Genomic DNA, 20306 nt, shown 5'->3' on the forward strand with positions numbered 1-20306 from the left:
AGCGCTGCTTCCTGCCAGCAGAGATCTTCTATTAGTGAGGTGATGTATCACTGATGATCAACACCTGCGGACACACAAAACAGCACAGCAAGGAGCAAAGAAACACACCGATGCGATAAATGAGCACAAAGATTTAAAACGACCCCGTAGAGACTGAAAATTACAGCAAATAGACAGAAACACAACACAAATAGAGTTAAAGGACGACAAGCATAGAGTAAACAGCTGGAATAAAACAAACGGACTACCACAATAATCTTAAACCATGGTAAAATCTGCACTGCTGGCATTTTCTGCACTTTTACAGTTACTTTTATTCCACAAGTCACTTTATGCTGATGTCACTTATAGTGTAGTAATACGGTATTTATTCATTCTTGTATATATTATTGTTATTATAAATATTATCTTTACTGTACACATGGTTAGTGCTGCTCTGAAAGATGTTTGCTGGTGGAGTAATAAAGGATTATCTTATTTTATCTTAAGGAGACACAAAGGGACTGAAAGGACATAAAGAGACTCAGTAAAGCTCCTACAATGTGTTTTATTTTGCTCTCTGGTCGGTTTATGTCCCGGTGCTTCGGTCCGTGGATCCGGGGCGGAGTGGTCCTCCCACCGGGGCCCTCTCTGCGCTTTAGCTAACGTGGCCTTAAGCCCCGCGGTGGATGAATGACCGACGCCGCCGCCGCTGCTGCTGCTCGTCCCGCCGTTCCGTCTGCATCCCTAAGCCGCTCTGAAGCAACATGTCTGAGGCTGAGCAGGTCCCGGCCTCGGCCCCGGACGCCGCCGTCCTGGACGCCCTGAACGGCACCGACTCTAACGGCACCGAGGCGCTGAACGCCACCGCTAAGTTCGTGGCGACCCCGGAGGGCACGGCGCTGGCGTACGGCAGCCTGGTGCTCATGGCCCTGCTGCCCATCTTCTTCGGGGCTCTGCGCTCCGTCAGCTGCTCAAAGTCCAAGGTGAGCTCCAGGCCGAAGACCGGCCCGGTTCCGGTACCGGTTAGCGTGGCACCAGTTCCGGTTAGTCCGCTCCGGTTAGCTTGGTTAGCTAGCAGCTAGCTGGTAGCAGAACCAGTAAACAGATAAAAGGTTCTAAAATAATCTAAAAATAATAAAAATCCTTCAGACAGCTGCCGGTAGAGGCCAGTACCACGGCGATAACCGGTTATTAACGGTGTTTAACGGCTAGTAACGGTTATTTAAACCGCTAAAGTTGACGTATTGCTCACCTGGAGAGTCACCTGAAAGACCCGGAACTCACCTGGACCAGAGTCCAGACCGGGGAGGAGGGGGTTCTACTGGTTTCTACTGAGGTTCTACTGGGGTCTACTGAGGTCCTACTGGGGTTCTTCTGAGGTTCTCCTGGTTTCTACTGGGGTCTACTGAGGTCCTACTGGGGTTCTTTTGAGGTTCTCCTGGTTTCTACTGAGGTTCTACTGGGGTCTACTGAGGTCCTACTGGGGTTCTTCTGAGGTTCTCCTGGTTTCTACTGGGGTCTACTGAGGTCCTACTGGGGTTCTTCTGAGGTTCTCCTGGTTTCTACTGAGGTTCTACTGGGGTCTACTGGGGTTCTTCTGAGGTTCTCCTGGTTTCTACTGAGGTCCTACTGGGGTCTACTGAGGTCCTACTGGGGTTCGTCTGAGGTTCTACTGAGGTTCTACTGGGTTCTACTGAAGTTCTACTGGGTTAGAATGAGAGAACAGAGAACCAGGTGTGTGTGTGTGTAGTTGTTTATTAGTGTGTAGTTGTGTATCTCTGTGTGGTTCCACCAGTCTAAATGAGTTCTACCAGAACCGTAGATCTTCATCAGTGAGGTTCTTCTCCTCCAGACCTTCAGACCAGATGAGAACCAGAGGAGGAGACCAGAGATAGAACCCCAGCAGTAGAATAAATAAAAACATTTAATAAGCACCAGCGGTTCCTCGTCTGTCAGGTGTAGGTTCCAGAACTCCATGAGGTAGAGACCTTATTTATGTTATTATTTATGTTATTATTTATATTTATTTTAAGGCTTTATTAACCTTCAACACACTCTAATAAACACCTCCTGTTCTCCTAAACCTTCCTCATTTTATCACCATATAAACATTTTCCTCTGGGTTCCGTCCAGAACTCTCAGAACCAGCAGAATGTTCGAAATTCAATATTTTACGAAAGTTTCACAAAAACCCAGAGAGCAGCGTGATGAGCAGAGACCAGACGTGGAACGGACCAGATGATGCTCTCTGAGCCAATCAGAGCCCAGCGCTGCTCTCTGACCCAATCAGAGCCCAGCACTGTTTATATTTATATATATATATATATATATATATATATATATATATATATATATATATATATATATATATATATATATATATATATGTATTGTTTTCAGTTTTTTGGGCTAGAAAATGCTTGTTTTACTGCAAAAATAATAATTATATAAAAATACACTATACCGGAAAATCCACGATACAAAATTATAAATATAGAATTTAAAAATCTACGGTACCACATTATAAATATATTATTTAAGAATGTGTGACCCAGTGAATGGTGATGTGCTGAGGGACGACTGTAGATTACAGCAGCACTAAACCAGCAGACTGGTAACACCGTGGAAAAGGAAGAACACGTCTGATAATGACGGTAAATAAGATAATCCTCTAATTCTACCCTCATAATATCACACAGCTGAAAGTTAATTTAACCTCTCAGAGTTCAGGAGAACTTCCTGTGCAGCTGATTTAATCTGTTAGATAGTTATTGTATTTAGATTTACTTATATTCTACATATTTGAGTTTTCAGCAGTTAAACACCCAGAGGAGTGATGCAGAACTACAGGAAGTAGATGTAAAAAAAATACAAAATAAACAGGAAGTGACAATCATGTTTAGTAGAAACCAGAAGAGATGCCGTCAATGATTCTGACAATCAATAATCAGTTATTTTCTTCAGTGAACATTTTCTGGTTTATTTCTTCCGACAGTGAACTGAAGATCTCTGAACCAAACAACCGATGGATTAATGGAGAAACATAAATATTGATTATCTGCAGCTGATCGAGGAACAAACTTCTGATCAGATAAAAATCAAACTGGTTCATGTTTCCTTCAGTTAGTCTGTCTGCACTTTATAAGATCAATAAATAATCTATAAATATGTGCAGATGATCAGAATAAAGTCGATGTTTACTGTGAAAGGAACCGATCAGACCCGGTTCTGGTTCTACTCAACAGAACCTTTAATGAAGAATCACTCATCAGGTATTTAGATCAGTCTGAGTGTTCATTTAATAAACTGGAGTTCAACACAGAAACCAGGAATTATTATTGTTATTATTATTAACATTGGTAATAAAGTTCAACAGGGTGGATATCTACCAGCTTATTGATCAGTAGTTTATCAGTAACTGATCGGTTTATTTCTGAAGCTGGTTCTTTTACCAGACATTCATGAGTTTTCCTCCAAAAAGCAACAAAACACACAAAGTTAGAAATGTTCCGCTGAAACTGCAGGAAACTGAATAAGAAATAATAAATAATCCATCCGGAGGTTTTCTGCTTCCTGCTGAACCTGAACGTCTTTCAGTCTGAAACTGAAACCAAACTTCAGATGTTTCCTTCCAGAGTTCATCGGGTCCTGAGAATAAAACTCCTCCACCTGCAGATGATTTGTTTTGTTCTGAGTAGAACCATTGTTGCCATGGAGACATTTAGTTTTGTTCTGAGTAGAACCACCGTTGACCTGGAGACATTTAGGTTTGTTCTGAGTAGAACCATCGTTGACCCGGAGACATTTAAGGCGCTTTCCCACCAGCACCTACTCGGCTCTCCTCGACTCGGTTTAGGTGGTTTTCCATTGCATTGAGCACCGCCTCATCGTGGGTGGAGTCATAAATCACTCTCGTCCTCCAACATGGTCTCCAGTAATCCAGCGGTGGAGTCGAGGCCACTCTTCCTCCCGTTGCTCACCAGTCAGTGTCGTAAATGGCGTCCATTTGGCTAAACCACTTCCAACACCTCCGGTTTGACCCACTCCAGCCGTTGGGTCCTTGATGGACCGATAGTCACTGTTGAGCTTCTTCAGCTTCTCCCGACACTGCTTCATTGTCCTGCTGTATCCGTGGGCGGCCATCCACTCAGAGACCTCCTGGTAAACTTTCTCTGTCCAGCTCCCTCTGTGTTCTTTGGTCCGTCACCAAAGACAAAAAAGTCTCCATTCGCCCATGGTGCGCGTCGTCACTCCCTGTCCAATCAGAGGCCTGCACTCTGTAGACATCACATTATCGGCTCCACTCAGCTCGCTGGGAACCTCGGCCCAGTAGGTAAATGGTCTGTATTTATATAGCGCTTTACTATACCTGAAACGATAACCAAAGCGCTTTGTATTATACATCACATTCACCTACTGATGGCGGAAGCTGCCATACTAGGCGCTAACCACGACCCATCAGGAGCAGTTAGGGGTTCCGTGTCTCACTCAGGGAAACCTGGACATGAACTCTCCAGGCCAGGATTGAACCAGCAACCCTCCGGTTACAAGACGAGCACTCTACCCACTGAGCCATGCTGCCCCAGAGGCACTAAAATAATACCTGGTACCTGGTACCAGGTACCACGTCCTGATGGAAAACCTCACAAACCCAGTAGAGTCAAGCCGATTGGTGCTGGTGGAAAAGCGCCAAAAGTTTTGTTCTGTTTCCTGTCGACATCTTTAAACTTCAGTTTCAGTCTACAGCTTCTCAAACGTCATGGACTTTAAACGAGACGCTCAGGACGGATCAGAGGTTCTGATCAGTCCAGAGGTTCTGATCTCTGACGGTCCAGCTCCTCCTCTTCCTTCCTGTCGGCCATCTTGTTGGTCGAGTTCCTGTGGGGTTCCTTTACTTTTATCTCCTGGTTCTGTTTGGGTTCCTGTGGGTTTATTACCTGGTTCTTTTCAGGTTCCTGTGGGTTTATCTCCTGGTTCTGTTGGGCCTCTATCCATTTATTTCCTGGTCTCTATGGGTTTATCTCCTGGTTCCTTTCGGGTCTCTGTGGGTTTATCTCCTGGTTCTGGTCTTGGTGGTTTTGGGTCCTGCTTTGCTTCCAGTCTTTATCTGACCCATCTCTCTCCCTGTCTGTCTGCACATCTGTCTGTCCACCCATCTGTCTGTCTGCAGGAGCTCGGAGAAAATGGTTCCGATTCTGGGTTCAGAGTGAGTATCACCGATCAATCCCCGATCAATAACCTGCCCTGTTCTGGATCATATCTACCATATATCCATGTCCCAGTGTGTGTGCAGCTTCAGGAACATCTGTGGAAGCTCCTCCCAGATGTTTCCTCTAGACCTGGTTCTGGTTTTAAAGAACTGGAGCCAGAACCTCAAACTGACAACTCACCAGCAAGAACCCGACAATAAACACCAGCAGGCGGATGTTTGGAACTGTCATCTGTAGCCTCCAAAGAACAAGTCCAACATCCTGATATTCATGAAATCCAGGAAAACCAGAACCTTCCCCCTGGTTCTAACTCTAACCCTACAGTCTGGAGAGGAAACATGGAGATCGAAGAACATCTGCAGGATGAGGAGATGGTAGGAGCTTCAGGAGAAATCAACTGGAGGCTCTGGAAGATATTTCTAGAATCGTCTTGCAGAACCTCCAGTTGATTACTCCTGAAGCTCCTACCATTAATGTCGTAGGAGATAGTCCTTCCTGGTAATGGTAGGAGCTTCAGGAGAAACCAACTGTAGGTTCTTGAAGATGTTTCTTGAAAGTTTTTTGAGTGTCTTCCAGAACCCCCAGTTGGTTTCTCCTGAAGCTCCTACCATCTCCTGTAGACACCTGGATGGATTTAAACTGATCTGTTGTCATTTTTTACCAGATGTGTTGTTCCTCCTAAATGTCATGATTCTATCTGCTGGACTGATGAAGTTCTGGAAAAGGTCCATTAAACATCTAGAATGATGTTCTCTGTTCTGGTTCCTCCAGAATGCAGCTGATATGCCAGAAACCATCACCAGTCGGGATGCAGCCCGGTTCCCCATCATCGCCAGCTGTACTCTGTTTGGACTCTACCTGTTCTTCAAGGTCAGGCTGCTTATGTTCTCTAAGGTTCTGGAAGGTTCTGTGATAATCTGTGCTGGTTTCATCAGGAGAACCTCATGTGTTTGTTGTTCTTCAGGTGTTTTCTCAGGAGTACATCAACCTGCTGCTGTCCGTCTACTTCTTTGTTCTGGGAGTTCTGGCTCTGTCTCACACTATGAGGTACCTGTACTCTATCTACTACATATGCTGTAGTGCTATCTACTATATATATTGTAGTACTATGTATACTATATATACTCTGTAATTATACTTGAGCTACCGTTCTAAAGTTTGGGATCATCCAGACAATTCAATGTTCTCCATGAAAACTCCCACTTTTCTCCATGTGCTACCATAACTGCACAAGGGTTTTCTAATCAATGAACCTTTCAACACCATTAGCTAACACAATGTAGCATTAGAACACAGGAGTGATGGTTGCTGGAAATGTTCCTCTGTACCCCTATGGAGATATTCCATTAAAAATCAGCCTTTTCCAGCTACAATAGTCATTTACCACATGAACAATGTCTACATGGGATTTATCATTCATTTAATATTACCTAAATTGCTAAAAAATGCTGTTCTTTCAAAAATAAGGACATTTCTAAGTGATCCCAAGCATTTGAATGGTAGTGTATACTATACTCTATATGCTGCTTAGTACTGTAGTGTATACTATACTGTATATACCGCGTAGTATTGTAGTGTATACTATATATGCTGCGTAGTACTGTAGTGTATAATATACTGTATATGCTGCGTAGTACTGTAGTGTATACTATATATGCTGCGTAGTACTGTAGTGTATACTATACTGTATATGCTGCGTAGTACTGTAGTGTATACTATACTGTATATGCTGCGTAGTACTGTAGTGTATACTATACTCTATATGCTGCGTATTACTGTAGTACAGGGTACTGAGACTGTCTGCTTTGTGTGTTTCAGTCCTCTGATGTCCAGAATCTTTCCAGCTTCTTGTCCCAACAAACAGTACCAGCTGCTGTTCACTCAGGGCTCTGGAGAGTCCAAAGAAGGTGCGTCCTGAGAAAACAGAATAAAACAGTTTCTGAGTCAGTATCTGGATTTTAACATCAAACTTCTGGTCTCTGCAGAAATCGTCAACTATGAGTTTGACACCAAGAACCTGGTGTGTCTGGTGATCAGCAGCGTGGTCGGGGTCTGGTACCTGCTGAAGAAGGTCTGTTAACGTCCACTGAGGTAATGTTAGCCCAGCTAACCAGACTAGCTCACTAACTAACCCATCTCTGTGGCTTCAGCACTGGATCGCCAACAACCTGTTCGGTCTGGCCTTTGCCCTGAACGGAGTGGAGCTGCTGCACCTCAACAACGTCAGTACCGGCTGCATCCTGCTGGGGGGGCTGTTTGTCTACGACGTCTTCTGGGTAAGTTTAACGCTGACGTCATTTCACCCGCTGTGGATCATGTTGTTTGTTGGAGGTCATGAACCTCCTCAAGTCTTTGTCATGGTGCCCGTTGCTGCTAAACTCACCCAGGTCCTGGAGATGTTTAGATGTTTACAAGGTGAGGTAAACATGTTGACCTCACAGCTGGTTCCATGAATGTTTACTTGCTTCTGTCTCTCCAGGTGTTTGGGACCAACGTCATGGTAACGGTTGCCAAATCATTCGAAGCACCAATCAAATGTGAGTATGATCCAGCTGCTCTGCTGCCTCCATCTGTAGAGCAGCAGGAACCAATCAGAGAGCAGCTACACATTAATACACAGCAGCAGGAACCAATCAGAGAGCAGCTACACATTAGTACACAGCAGCAGGAACTTTATTCTGGATGTTTTGTCTTTAATCATGTTGTGTATCTTTGTATCTTTGTATTCGTGTTGTGTATCTTTATAGTCGTGTTGTATATCTACAGTTGAAGACCAAATTATTTAACAAAAACCAAAAACTGCCAGGTTCAGTATTATCTCCCTTAAGAACCGACCTTTTATTGAGCCAAACCACAAACCACTGGTGTGTAATCATGTGCTTTAACTTTGATTACAAGCTGTGAGCATTACAATCAATCAATCAATCAATCAATCAATCAATCAATCAATCAAGGGTTGTCCTCCACTTTACACACAATATAAACACTTCATTCAGGATTTGAGCTGTCAGTGGAGAAAGAATCAAAGCAGGAGAAGATCTACAAAGTTCTCACAGCGTTTCCAGGTGTCCAGAAGTGGAGTGAAAAGTCTCATCAAGAGATTCAAAGAGAACCACACAGTACAGAACAAGTCTGGCAGAGGGAGGAAGCCAAAGATCTCAAATGTTCTGGAGAGAATACCTATGAGAGATGTGTCCAAAGACACTAGAACAACCAAAACACTAGTTAGTGAGTTAGAGAAGTCAGGAGTTGTAGCGTCAAAGAAGACACAGAAATGGACTGAACCCAAACCTTAACTTCTACAGAAGAGACACCTTCAGGCCAGACTGAAGTCTGCTGAGGACAACCTGGAGAAAGATTATGAAGACTGGAAGGCCTTTGGTCAGATGAGAGCAAACTAGAGACGTTGTTTATGTTTGAAGAAACAAGGGAAGAACTCCGTCCCCACAGTTAAACACGGTGGTGGCAGTATCATGCTGTTGGATGCTTCAGTGCTTCTGGAACTGAGAATCTGGTCAAGGTTGAAGGAATCATGAAGAAAGAAGGATATATGAAGATTTAGAAAGAAAGCCTCCAGCAGTCAGCTGCTAAACTGGGTCTGGGTCGTCGCTTTGTCTTCAACATGACGACTCGAAACATCCTCCGCTCCTGGTGAAGATCTACCTCCAGAAGACCAAAATCAACGTTCCTGACTGGCCTGCACAAAGCCCTGACCGGAATCCCATTAAAATCTGTGGGGCCAAATGAAGACCAGGGTCCATGCTAGAAGACCATCAGATCTGGAGGAGCTGAGAGATTTACTAAAGAAGAATGGGGTGGGGTTCCTCAGGAGATGTCAGAGACTTGTTACAAACTACAACAAACGACTGCCAGCTGTTATCCAGCAAAAAAGAAACACAACTGACTGTTAGCATCAAGGGGTCTAATAGTGTTGACCCTGGTAGTTTTTGGTTTTTGTTAAAGAATTTAGTTTCTGTGTGTAAAATAAAATAATGTAAGCATCCACAATAAAACTAGGATGTTTGGAGAAGCTGTGTATCTTTGTAGTTATGTTGTGTGTCTTTGTAGTCATGTTGTGTGTCTTTGTGGTAGGTTTGTGTATCTTTGTAGTTGTGTTTTGTATCTTTGTGGTCGTGTTGTGTATTTTTGTAGTTGTGTATCTTTGTAGTCATGTTGTGTATCTTTGTGTCCTCAGTGGTGTTTCCTCAGGACTTGTTGGAGAAAGGGCTTGAAGCCAGTAACTTCGCCATGTTGGGACTCGGAGACATCGTTATTCCAGGAATCTTCATCGCTCTGCTGCTGCGCTTTGACGTCAGGTGATTCTCCTCCTCTTCCTCCTTCTTCTTCCTCTCCTCCTCCTCTTCCTCCTTCTTCTTCCTCTCCTCCTCCTCCTCTTCCTCCTCCTTCTTCCTCTCCTCCTCCTCTTCTTCCTCCTTCTTCCTTCCTCGTCCTCCTCTTCCTCCTCCTCCTTCTGACCCATCTTCCTCCTCTCAGGTGTATTTTGTTGTTCTATCTCTGGTTCTTGTGCAGCCTAAAGAAGAACAGCAGGACGTACTTCTACTCCAGTTTTCTGGCCTACATCTTCGGCCTGGGCCTCACCATCTTCGTCATGCACACCTTCAAACATGCACAGGTAACAGGACTCACCTGTTCTGGTGGAACTCTGAGACAGAACCTGGTTCATAAACATGTCCACCGTCAGCTTAAATAAGTCCTGCTAATCAAACCAAAACTTTAAAATAACGAGGTTCTAATGTAGTTAGGAGGTTCTCAGATGTTTTATGTTCCAGGATCAACCTGAAGGAACTAAAATGTCCACCATCTTGGAGGCCATTTTGGATGTTTGTGTCTCTGAAGCTGATTGACTTACAGGGTTAGCCCTACAGATAACCCTATAGTCACCTACAGATAACCCTGTAGTCACCTACAGATAACCCGATAGTCACCTACAGATAACCCTGTAATTACTTACAGATAGCCCTCTAGTTACCTACAGATAACCCTATAGTCACCTACAGATAACCCTGTAATTACTTACAGATAGCCCTCTAGTCACCTACAGATAACCCTATAATCACCTACAGATAACCTTATAGTCACAGGTAGCCCTGTAGTTACCTACAGATAACCCTGTAGTCACCTACAGATAACCCGATAGTCACCTACAGATAACCCTGTAATTACTTACAGATAGCCCTCTAGGTACCTACAGATAACCCTATAGTCACCTACAGATAACCCTGTAATTACTTACAGATAGCCCTCTAATTACCTACAGATAACCCTATAGTCACCTACAGATAACCCTGTAATTACTTACAGATAGCCCTCTAGTTACCTACAGATAACCCTATAGTCACCTACAGATAACCCTGTAGTCACCTACAGATAACCCTGTAATTACTTACAGATAGCCCTCTAGTTACCGACAGATAACCCTATAGTCACCTACAGATAACCTTGTAATTACCTACAGATAGCCCTTTAGTTACCTACAGATAACCCTATAGTGACCTACAGATAACCCTATAGTCACCTACAGATAACCTTATAGTCACCTACAGATAACCCTATAGTCACCTACAGATAGCCCTATAGTTACCTACAGATAACCCTGTAATTACTTACAGATAGCCCTCTAGTTACCTACAGATAACCCCGTAGTCACCTACAGATAACCCTATAGTCACCTACAGATAACCCTGGAGTCACCTACAGATAACCCTGTAATTACTTACAGATAGCCCTCTAGTTACCTACGGATAACCCTATAGTCACCTACAGATAACCCTGTAATCACCTACAGATAGCCTTATAGTTACCTACAGATAACCCTGTAGTCACCCACAGATAACCCTGTAATTACCTACAGATAGCCCTATAGTTACCTACAGATAACCCTGTAATTACCTACAGATAACCCTATAGTCACCTACAGATAACCCTATAATTACCTACAGATAGCCCTCTAGTTACCTACAGATAACCCCGTAGTCACCTACAGATAACCCTATAGTCACCTACAGATAATCCTGTAGTCACCTACAGATAACCCTGTAATTACTTACAGATAGCCCTCTAGTTACCTACGGATAACCATATAGTGACCTACAGATAACCCTATAGTCACCTACAGATAACCCTATAGTCACCTACAGATAGCCTTATAGTTACCTACAGATAACCCTGTAGTCACCCACAGATAACCCTGTAATTACCTACAGATAGCCCTATAGTTACCTACAGATAACCCTGTAATTACCTACAGATAACCCTATAGTCACCTACAGATAACCCTATAATTACCTACAGATAACCCTCTAGTTACCTACAGATAACCCTGTAGTCACCTACAGATAACCCTGTAGTCCCCTACAGATAACCCTCTAGTTACCTACAGATAACCCTGTAATTACCTACAGATAACCCTATAGTCACCTACAGATAATCCTATAATTACCTACAGACAACCCTCTAGTTACCTACAGATAACCCTGTAGTCACCTACAGATAACCCTGTAGTCCCCTACAGATAACCCTGTAGTCCCCTAGGGCTGCCACAAACGACGCGTTGACTAATCACCTGAGCACGATACGTCATCAATAGCGGAAGTGAGCGCGCAATGCAACAGAAATCACCGTCCGAGTGGAGCGCGGAACACGCATGGACATCCGCGCTGTATCGTGCATATATAGTATATGCATATATTATATATGCACAATACAGCATGGACATCCGCGTTTACGATACGGCGCGGACATCCGCGCCGCATCGTGCATATACTATATATGCACGATACAGCGCGGATGTCCATGCGTGTTCCGCGCTCCACTCGGACGGTGATTTCTGTTGCATTGTGCGCTCGCTTCCGCTTCTGATGACGTATCGTGCTCAGGCGATTCGTCGACGCGTCGTTTGTGGCAGCCCTATAGTCCCCTACAGATAACCCTATAGTCCCCTACAGATAACCCTATAGTGGCCTACAGATAACCCTGTAGTTACCTACAGATAACCCTGTAGTCACCTACAGATAACCCTGTAGTCACCTACAGATAACCCTATAGTCACAGGTAGCCCTGTAGTTACCTACAGATAACCCTGTAGTCACCTACAGATAACCCTATAGTTACCTACAGATAACCTTATAGTTACCTACAGATAACCCTGTAGTCACCTACAGATAACCCTGTAGTCACCTACAGATAATCCTATAGTTACCTACAGATAACCCTGTAATTATCTACAGATAGCCCTATAATTACCTACAGATAACCCTATAGTCACCTACAGATTACCCTATAATCACTTACAGATAACCCTGTAGTCACCTACAGATTACCCTATAATCACCTACAGATAACCCTGTAGTCACCTACAGATTACCCTATAATCACCTACAGATAACCCTGTAGTCACCTACAGATTACCCTATAATCACCTACAGATAACCCTGTAGTCACCTACAGATAACCCTCTAGTTACCTACAGATAACTCTCCAGTTACCTACAGATAACCCTATAGTCACCTACAGATAACCCTATAATCACCTACAGATAACCCTATAGTTACCTACAGATAACCTTATAGTTACCTACAGATAACCCTGTAGTCACCTACAGATAACCCTATAATCACCTACAGATAACCCTATAGTTACCTACAGATAACCTTATAGTTACCTACAGATACCCCTGTAGTTACCTACAGATAACCCTGTAGTCACCTACAGATAATCCTATAGTCACCTACAGATAATCCTATAGTTACCTATAGATAACCCTGTAATTACCTACAGATAGCCCTATAATTACCTACAGATAACCCTATAGTCACCTACAGATTACCCTATAGTCACCTACAGATAACCCTATAGTGGCCTACAGATAATCCTATAGTCACCTACAGATAACCCTATTGTCACCTACAGATAGCCCTAGTTACCTACAGATAACCCTATAGTTACCTACAGATAACCCTGTAATCACCTACAGATAACCCTGTAGCCACTTAGATAACCCTGTAGTCACCTACAGATAATCCTATAGTCACCTACAGATAACCATATAGTCACCTACAGATAGCCCTGTAGTCACCTACAGATAACCCTGTAGCCACTTACAGATAACCCTATAGTCACCCACAGATAACCCTATAGTCACCCAGAGATAACCCTATAGTCACCTACAGATAACCCTATAGTCACCCACAGATAACCCTATAGTCACCCACAGATAACCCTATAGTCACCCACAGATAACCCTATAGTCACCCACAGATAATCCTATAGTCACCTACAGATAACCCTATAGTTACATATAGATAATCTTAAAATAATTTCTATGTTTATAAAATCAATCAGTTTTGTGTCAGTTCTTACTGCAGAACTGGAACCTTACCATCTGAATGTTGGTTCTCTTGCTGTTTGTTGTTATCTGGATGACTGAAGTCAGTGAAACATTGATGTTCAATGCGTTGATGGGTTCTGTCCGTGTGTCTGCAGCCGGCTCTGCTCTACCTGGTTCCGGCCTGCGTTGGGTTCCCCGTCATCGTAGCTCTGTTCAAAGGAGAACTCACAGAGATGTTCAGGTGAGTCACCACGGCAACCACACACCTGCTGGTCACATGATGTGGGCGGAGCCTGGAGGAGTTGTAGCAATAAATACAAATAAATCCGTTCTCACCTAGAACTAGAACATTTACTGCTTCAGCACCAGAATAAAGAACCCGTTTTATATTAAAGTTTATTTGTGACTCCGTTTTAACAGAATAAAGAACCAGAAACTTCCATCTGCAGCTTCATCCGGAAAAATGTCTTAGTTCAGAACCAAACTGGAACGTCTTCTGATCTAATAAAATAATAAAGAACTGAAAGGTTCTGAGCAGGGATGAAGCACCAGAACTTTGATGTTCTCTGTGGTTCACGTGGACAAAGGAGGAATATCTAGTAGTTCTCAGAACAAAGAACCAACTAATGAGCAGCTGCAGGCTTTAGACACCAGAAGCAACCAGGAGGATTCTAACAGATCTGGTTCTCCACACTGTTCCTCAGGTTCTCTGGAGAACAGGCCTCAGTTTTGCTGTGGTTCTGAATGGGATGTGACTGACTGGTTTGGGTTTCTGATTGAACAGAACCTACTGGGTGAGAAACCTGGTGGAACCCAGGAAATGTTGGTGCAGACCTGAGTTCACCTCCTGACAGTTTCAAGACATTTTTAACTGGTTCCAGATCGGTTCCAGACTGGTTGTGTAGCATCTTGGAGCCTCAGTTCTGTGGATTCAGTCTATCTCAATGTTTCTTCATGTGATCCAGACTGACTGTGATGTTCTGATCAGGATTCCATCTGGTTCTGATCAGGGTTCAGTCTTTGTTCTTTCAGACTCTGAATGTTTGGACTGCTGGTTCTACTCAGATGTCTGATGGATCAAAATCTGAATGTTTACTGAGATCAAAACTTCATCTGTTCTGTGGATCAAAGAACCTCTTTGTTCCACCTGTTCTCCTTCTGAACCTCCTTTATTACCTTCCCCTCTTCTGTCACCTCAACCCTCCATCTTCCCTCTGGCTCCCCTCCATCTCACCTCCACCTTCAGTCCATCCCACCTCCATCTCACCTCCACCTTCAGTCCATCCCACCTCCATCTCACCTCCACCTTCAGTCCATCTCTCCTCCATCTTTAAACCATCTCTCCTCCATCTTCAGACCATCTCTCCTCCATCTCTCCTCCACCTTCAGACATCTCACCTCCACCTTCACTCCATCTCCCCTTCATCTCTCCTCCACCTTCAGACCATCTCACCTCCACCTTCAGTCCATCTCTCCTCCACCTTCAGTCCATCTCTCCTCCATCTTCAGACCATCTCTCCTCCATCTCACCTCCACCTTCAGTCCATCTCTCCTCCATCTTCAGACCATCTCTCCTCCATCTCACCTCCACCTTCAGTCCATCTCTCCTCCATCTTCAGACCATCTCTCCTCCATCTCACCTCCACCTTCAGTCCATCTCTCCTCCATCTTCAGACCATCTCTCCTCCATCTCACCTCCACCTTCAGTCCATCTCTCCTCCATCTTCAGACCATCTCTCCTCCATCTCACCTCCACCTTCAGTCCATCTCACCTCCACCTTCAGACCATCTCTCCTCCATCTTCAGACCATCTCTCCTCCATCTCACCTCCACCTTCAGTCCATCTCTCCTCCATCTTCAGACCATCTCTCCTCCATCTCACCTCCACCTTCAGTCCATCTCTCCTCCATCTTCAGACCATCTCTCCTCCATCTCACCTCCACCTTCAGTCCATCTCACCTCCACCTTCAGTCCATCTCTCCTCCATCTTCAGACCATCTCTCCTCCATCTCTCCTTCATCTCTTCTCCACCTTCAGACCATCTCTCCTCCATCTTTAAACCATCTCTCCTCCAACTCTCCTCCACCTTCAGACCATCTCACCTCCACTTTCAGACCATCTCTCCACCTTCAGTCCATCTCTCCTCCACCTTCAGTCCATCTCACCTCCACCTTCAGTCCATCTCTTCTCCACTTTCAGTCCATCTCACCTCCACCTTCAGTCCATCCCACCTCCACCTTCAGTCCATCTCACCTCCATCTCTCCTCCACCTTCAGTCCATCTCACCTCCACCTTCAGACCATCTCTCCTCCATCTTCAGACCATCTCTCCTCAATCTCACCTCCACCTTCAGTCCATCTCTCCTCCATCTTCAGACCATCTCTCCTCCATCTCACCTCCACCTTCAGTCCATCTCACCTCCACCTTCAGACCATCTCACCTCCATCTTTAAACCATCTCTCCTCCATCTTCAGACCATCTCTCCTCCATCTCTCCTCCACCTTCAGTACATCTCACCTCCATCTCTCCTCCACCTTCAGTCCATCTCTTCTCCACCTTCAGTCCATCACTCCTCCACCTTCAGACCATCTCACCTCCATCTTTAAACCATCTCACCTCCATCTTCAGACCATGTCTCCTCCATCTCTCCTCCATCTTCAGATCATCTCTCCTCCAACTCTCCTCCACCTTCAGACCATCTCACCTCCACCTTCAGTCCATCTCTTCTCCACCTTCAGTCCATCTCTCTTCCACCTTCAGTCCATCTCTTCTCCACCTTCAGTCCATCTCACCTACACCTTCAGTCCATCCCACCTCCACCTTCAGTCCATCTCGCCTCCATCTCTCCTCCACCTTCAGTCCATCTCTTCTCCACCTTCAGTCCATCACTCCTCCACCTTCAGACCATCTCTCCTCCATCTTCAAACCACTTCTCCTCCACCTTCAGACCATCTCTACTCCATCACAGCTTTAGATTCTGTACAAACTGAACTTTAGAGTTTAAGAAAAAAACTTACTTCTTTCTTTCTGTTTTCTTCCTGTTCATCTCCATCCTTCCTCCATCTCTCCTCTGTCTTCCATCCATCATCCATCCATCCATCCATCCATCCATCTGTCCATCAGTTATGAATCTTCAGATGAACTCCTTCCTGGTTCTCCCAGACTCACTTCCTTTCCCACCATCAGCGGTTCTCCTGCCAGCCTGGCGAGCTCTATGGATGCCATCTCCATGGCGACAGGCTCCTCCCCTCGCCGTCGTCGGGTACAGCCCACCTCTATGTAGAAGCCCCGCCCCCTTCTGTCTTTACTGCCCCCTTCCTATCTCACCTGGGCAGGTAAACGCCCAGAATGTCAGTCTGTAAGATTTCAAACCAATAAAACCAGCTGCTGAATATTTATAGCTCAGTTCATCAGGTTTTTCATTCATAACTATCGGGTCTGAATAGTTTCAGGTGTTTTAATGTTTTCTGAGAGGATTTGATCCTTAATATTTACTCTAGTTGGTAAACATATTTTCTGTTTTAATGGTTTTAATCCTCAGTATTTAAAGGACTAGTAAATAAACTGTCCGTGTTTAACTTAGTTCAGTTTAACAGCGACTGTTGATGAACGTAGGATAATGTTATTTCTTTTACACCGACAAATCAAAGATAAGATGGTTTTACCTTAGCTGACATGTTTCAACTGCAACTGCAGTCTTCTTCAGAGCGTCATTTGACGTGTGCTGACGTGTCCTTTTAATCATGTGACCGGTCTGACAGATCTGTCAGATAGGCCACGCCCCCCCACCGTCCGGTGGTCTCTGGAGGATGGAATCCCAGGTATTAGAGGGTGTAGTCCCCCTCGTCCCGGTTCATGGAGCAGCTCGCCTGCTTCCTGATCTCCATGGCCTCCTTGATCCATCGTTTATGTTTGTTGGTCTCCGGCTCTCCGTCTCTTCGGAGACCAACAAACAAACGATGGATCAAGGAGGCCATGGAGATCAGGAAGCAGGCGAGCTGCTCCATGAACCGGGACGAGGGGGACTACACCCTCTAATACCTGGGATTCCATCCTCCAGAGACCACCGGACGGTGGGGGGGCGTGGCCTATCTGACAGATCTGACAGACCGGTCACATGATAAAAAAGGACACGTCAGATGACGCTCTGAAGAAGACTGCAGTTCCTGTTGAAACATGTCAGCTAAGGTGAAACCATCTTATTTTTGATTTGTCGGTGTAAAAGAAATAACATTATCCTATGATAGTTAACGACAAAATGAACATTATCCAAATGTTGATGAACGTGTTGAAGCTGCAGATTAACTAAAGTCTGGATGAGTTCAGATGTTCAGCTGCTGCTAAATCCAAATAAATATCAGATCTCTACAAGTTTCACAAACTAAATCTGGTTTCATGTTTTTAATCATTCCACAGATTTCTGCTTCTGGAATCATAAACCTTATTTTCTCTCTGGTTTTATTGTGAAGGAGACGATCTGACCTGACTTCCTCTTCCTGCAGGTACGAGGAGGCTTCACCTGAGGAGGCGGGATCTAAAGATGAGTCATCAGAATCAGAGAAAAAGGACCAATAGGATCCATCGCTGCCCCCCTCTGCCCCCCTCCATCCTCCATCACTTTCATCCAACCAGCTGCCGCCATATTTCACTGAAGCCCCGCCCCCTCCGCCTGTCCAGCTTCCTGTTCGGGGCCCCGGGGCTCGTGTTGCCAACGCGTTTGTGTCTGATCGCCGGGGAACGGCTGCTGGTGTCCACGGCAACGGCTGCTGCCTGTCGGCGGTGGCGTCCGGAGGTTGGGCGTCCGCTCGCATCATTGCCATTGCATCACGTGTTTGCAGCTCGCCGCCTCTGATTGGCCAGCAACTGTCTGCAGGAGCGTCGGTGAAGCGGTGCCGCTCACGTTTGATTTCCTGCTTCGTCTTCAGAAGAACCCGAAGTTCTTCTTCTCTGCTTCTGCTGCTTCACGTCTACGTCCTTCCTGCCAGCGGCCACAACGTCAACACGGAAGTCTTCACATCTAAAGCTGCCCCAGAGAAACAACAGACCCCAGAAACTTGGTTCCTCCTGAATGTAAACCTCTGAAAACACGTTTTTACTGAACAGCTGCTCACTAACAGGAGGACTATTTCCAGCGGCGGATGAATCCACATTCAGAGCCGTAGCGAGTCTCAGAGGTTCAGTAAAAATAAAAACCTTCAAAACAAATCATCTTTAAAGCCAAAGATGAAAATAAAACGTTTCTTCAGTTTAAAATCATTCTAGGAAGCTCACAAATTAAAGTCAAAGTTTGTGAAACTGACAGAAAAAGGTCAAAAGTTTGATTCATGGTGAAAAAGTAAAAACTACTTTATCAAGAATCAGTTAAAAATCTGAATATTCCAGGCGTTGATCCTAAAACTGATCGTCAGCATTGAGAATAAAACCAGATTTCATCCAGTTTGATCCTTTAAAGGAGCCTGAAGCTGATCCTCCTGTTTCTGATCCGCTGCTCAGAGTTTTATCTTTTTTATCTTTTATCTTCTTCTTCTCATGAAGCCTCGTTTGTCTGAAAATTAAATCATAGATCCTCTGGAGGCGCTTCGATTCATTTCATGGATCTAAAACAGGTTCCAATCTTGAAGTTGTGGCCGAAGGGAGGCGACTGAACGCTTCACTTAAGTCCTCTCATTCTCACACCTGATTGGTCGATGGGCTGCGAGGGGTGGAGCCCCACAGCTTCCTCATCCAATCAGCTGCAAAAATGAGCCCAGGAGGCGGAACATTTGAGGGTTTTCACAGAAACGTCCTCAGACCTGAACTCTGTTCATATCAGTAACTTTAATCTCTCTGCTGACCGAACATCTGAGCAGCTTTGGTCCATTTAGGACGAATTAAGGAGGATTTTTTTTTAACATTCCCTGATCAGTAAACTCTGTTTTCACGTCTTTTCATTGATAAAGCTTTAAATCGATGACGGATCCGGTCATCAGATCAGACAACAAATCTGAAAAGTGGCCAGGCTTCCCGCTAAAAGTCAGAATTTTGGTGTTAAAGTTGGTTCAGCATCTACAGACTAAACTAGAGAAACCAAGAGCTGCTGCTGGAGACTACATTTCCCATGATGCAGCGTGAGTTATTACAGCCTCCTTAAGTAAACTGATCCATACTGTTAATAAAACCGACAGCTTCTGCCTTTTACAGTCGCCTTATTTCACTGATTATGAGAATTTAGTTTGCAGAGAAGTCCTGATTTCACCAGAAGATGTTTGCGATGTTTCTCCTGAAGTGGAACCATCTCAGCTGAGATGTTTCAGGTTTGAGGACGCCAGAGGAACCTCCAGCCTCGTTACTATTCTCTGTTGTTGATGTGGATGCTTTATTAAGAGACGCACAGTTTTGTATTTTGATGTAAAATAAAACAGTTCATGATCTTGTTCAGCTCGGTGAAGTTCAGCAGCTCCTCCTCATTTCAAATTTGATGTATCTGAAACATTTTTCTGTTTCTCTTCTTCTCTGGTTGTATTTGTGCAGGACGTCGTTTCACGGCTCTGACTGTATCTTATTTTATTTGCAATAAACTTTTTGGTGTTTTGATCACCGTATAGAGAAGCAAAACTCTGAGTTGTCTGATTTCATTCCTGCTGCTTGTCAAACCTCTTCATGATTTTTACAAACTCTTACTGAAGAACAACTAAATAAAACGTTTAAGTTGCATTTTTGTATTTATTTTTCCAGTTAATCTGCTTATTTTATGACATACAGCGTCTAATATGATCCAAAATGTTTGT

At 44.4% G+C, this 20306-nt stretch overlaps 1 protein-coding gene across 5 annotated transcripts; it reads left to right on the plus strand.

Moving 5' to 3' along the window:
* Nucleotides 1-612: 612 nt before the first annotated feature.
* On the plus strand, nucleotides 613-20133 carry hm13 (histocompatibility (minor) 13). Of its 5 annotated transcripts, none has more exons than XR_004846762.2 (13): nucleotides 613-965; nucleotides 5153-5188; nucleotides 5964-6062; nucleotides 6157-6239; nucleotides 7011-7099; nucleotides 7178-7263; nucleotides 7343-7468; nucleotides 7672-7729; nucleotides 9388-9508; nucleotides 9723-9825; nucleotides 13695-13780; nucleotides 16663-16874; nucleotides 18042-20133. XR_004846762.2 is itself a non-coding variant. In XM_055012690.1 (13 exons), the coding sequence occupies exons 1-13, from the start codon at nucleotides 747-749 to the stop codon at nucleotides 18060-18062; spliced, it is 1266 nt and encodes a 421-aa protein (XP_054868665.1). In that variant the 5' UTR covers nucleotides 613-746; the 3' UTR covers nucleotides 18063-20133. The 5 variants fall into 5 exon arrangements, 3 of the variants coding, with proteins under 3 accessions (XP_054868665.1, XP_023118848.1, XP_023118849.1); XM_055012690.1 differs by having other exon boundaries at nucleotides 16663-16801; XR_004846763.2 differs by lacking the exon at nucleotides 5153-5188.
* The last annotated feature ends 173 nt before the right edge of the window (nucleotides 20134-20306 follow it).

The sequence above is a fragment of the Amphiprion ocellaris genome, chromosome 8, assembly GCF_022539595.1.
Source record: "Amphiprion ocellaris isolate individual 3 ecotype Okinawa chromosome 8, ASM2253959v1, whole genome shotgun sequence".
NCBI lineage: Eukaryota > Metazoa > Chordata > Actinopteri > Pomacentridae > Amphiprion > Amphiprion ocellaris.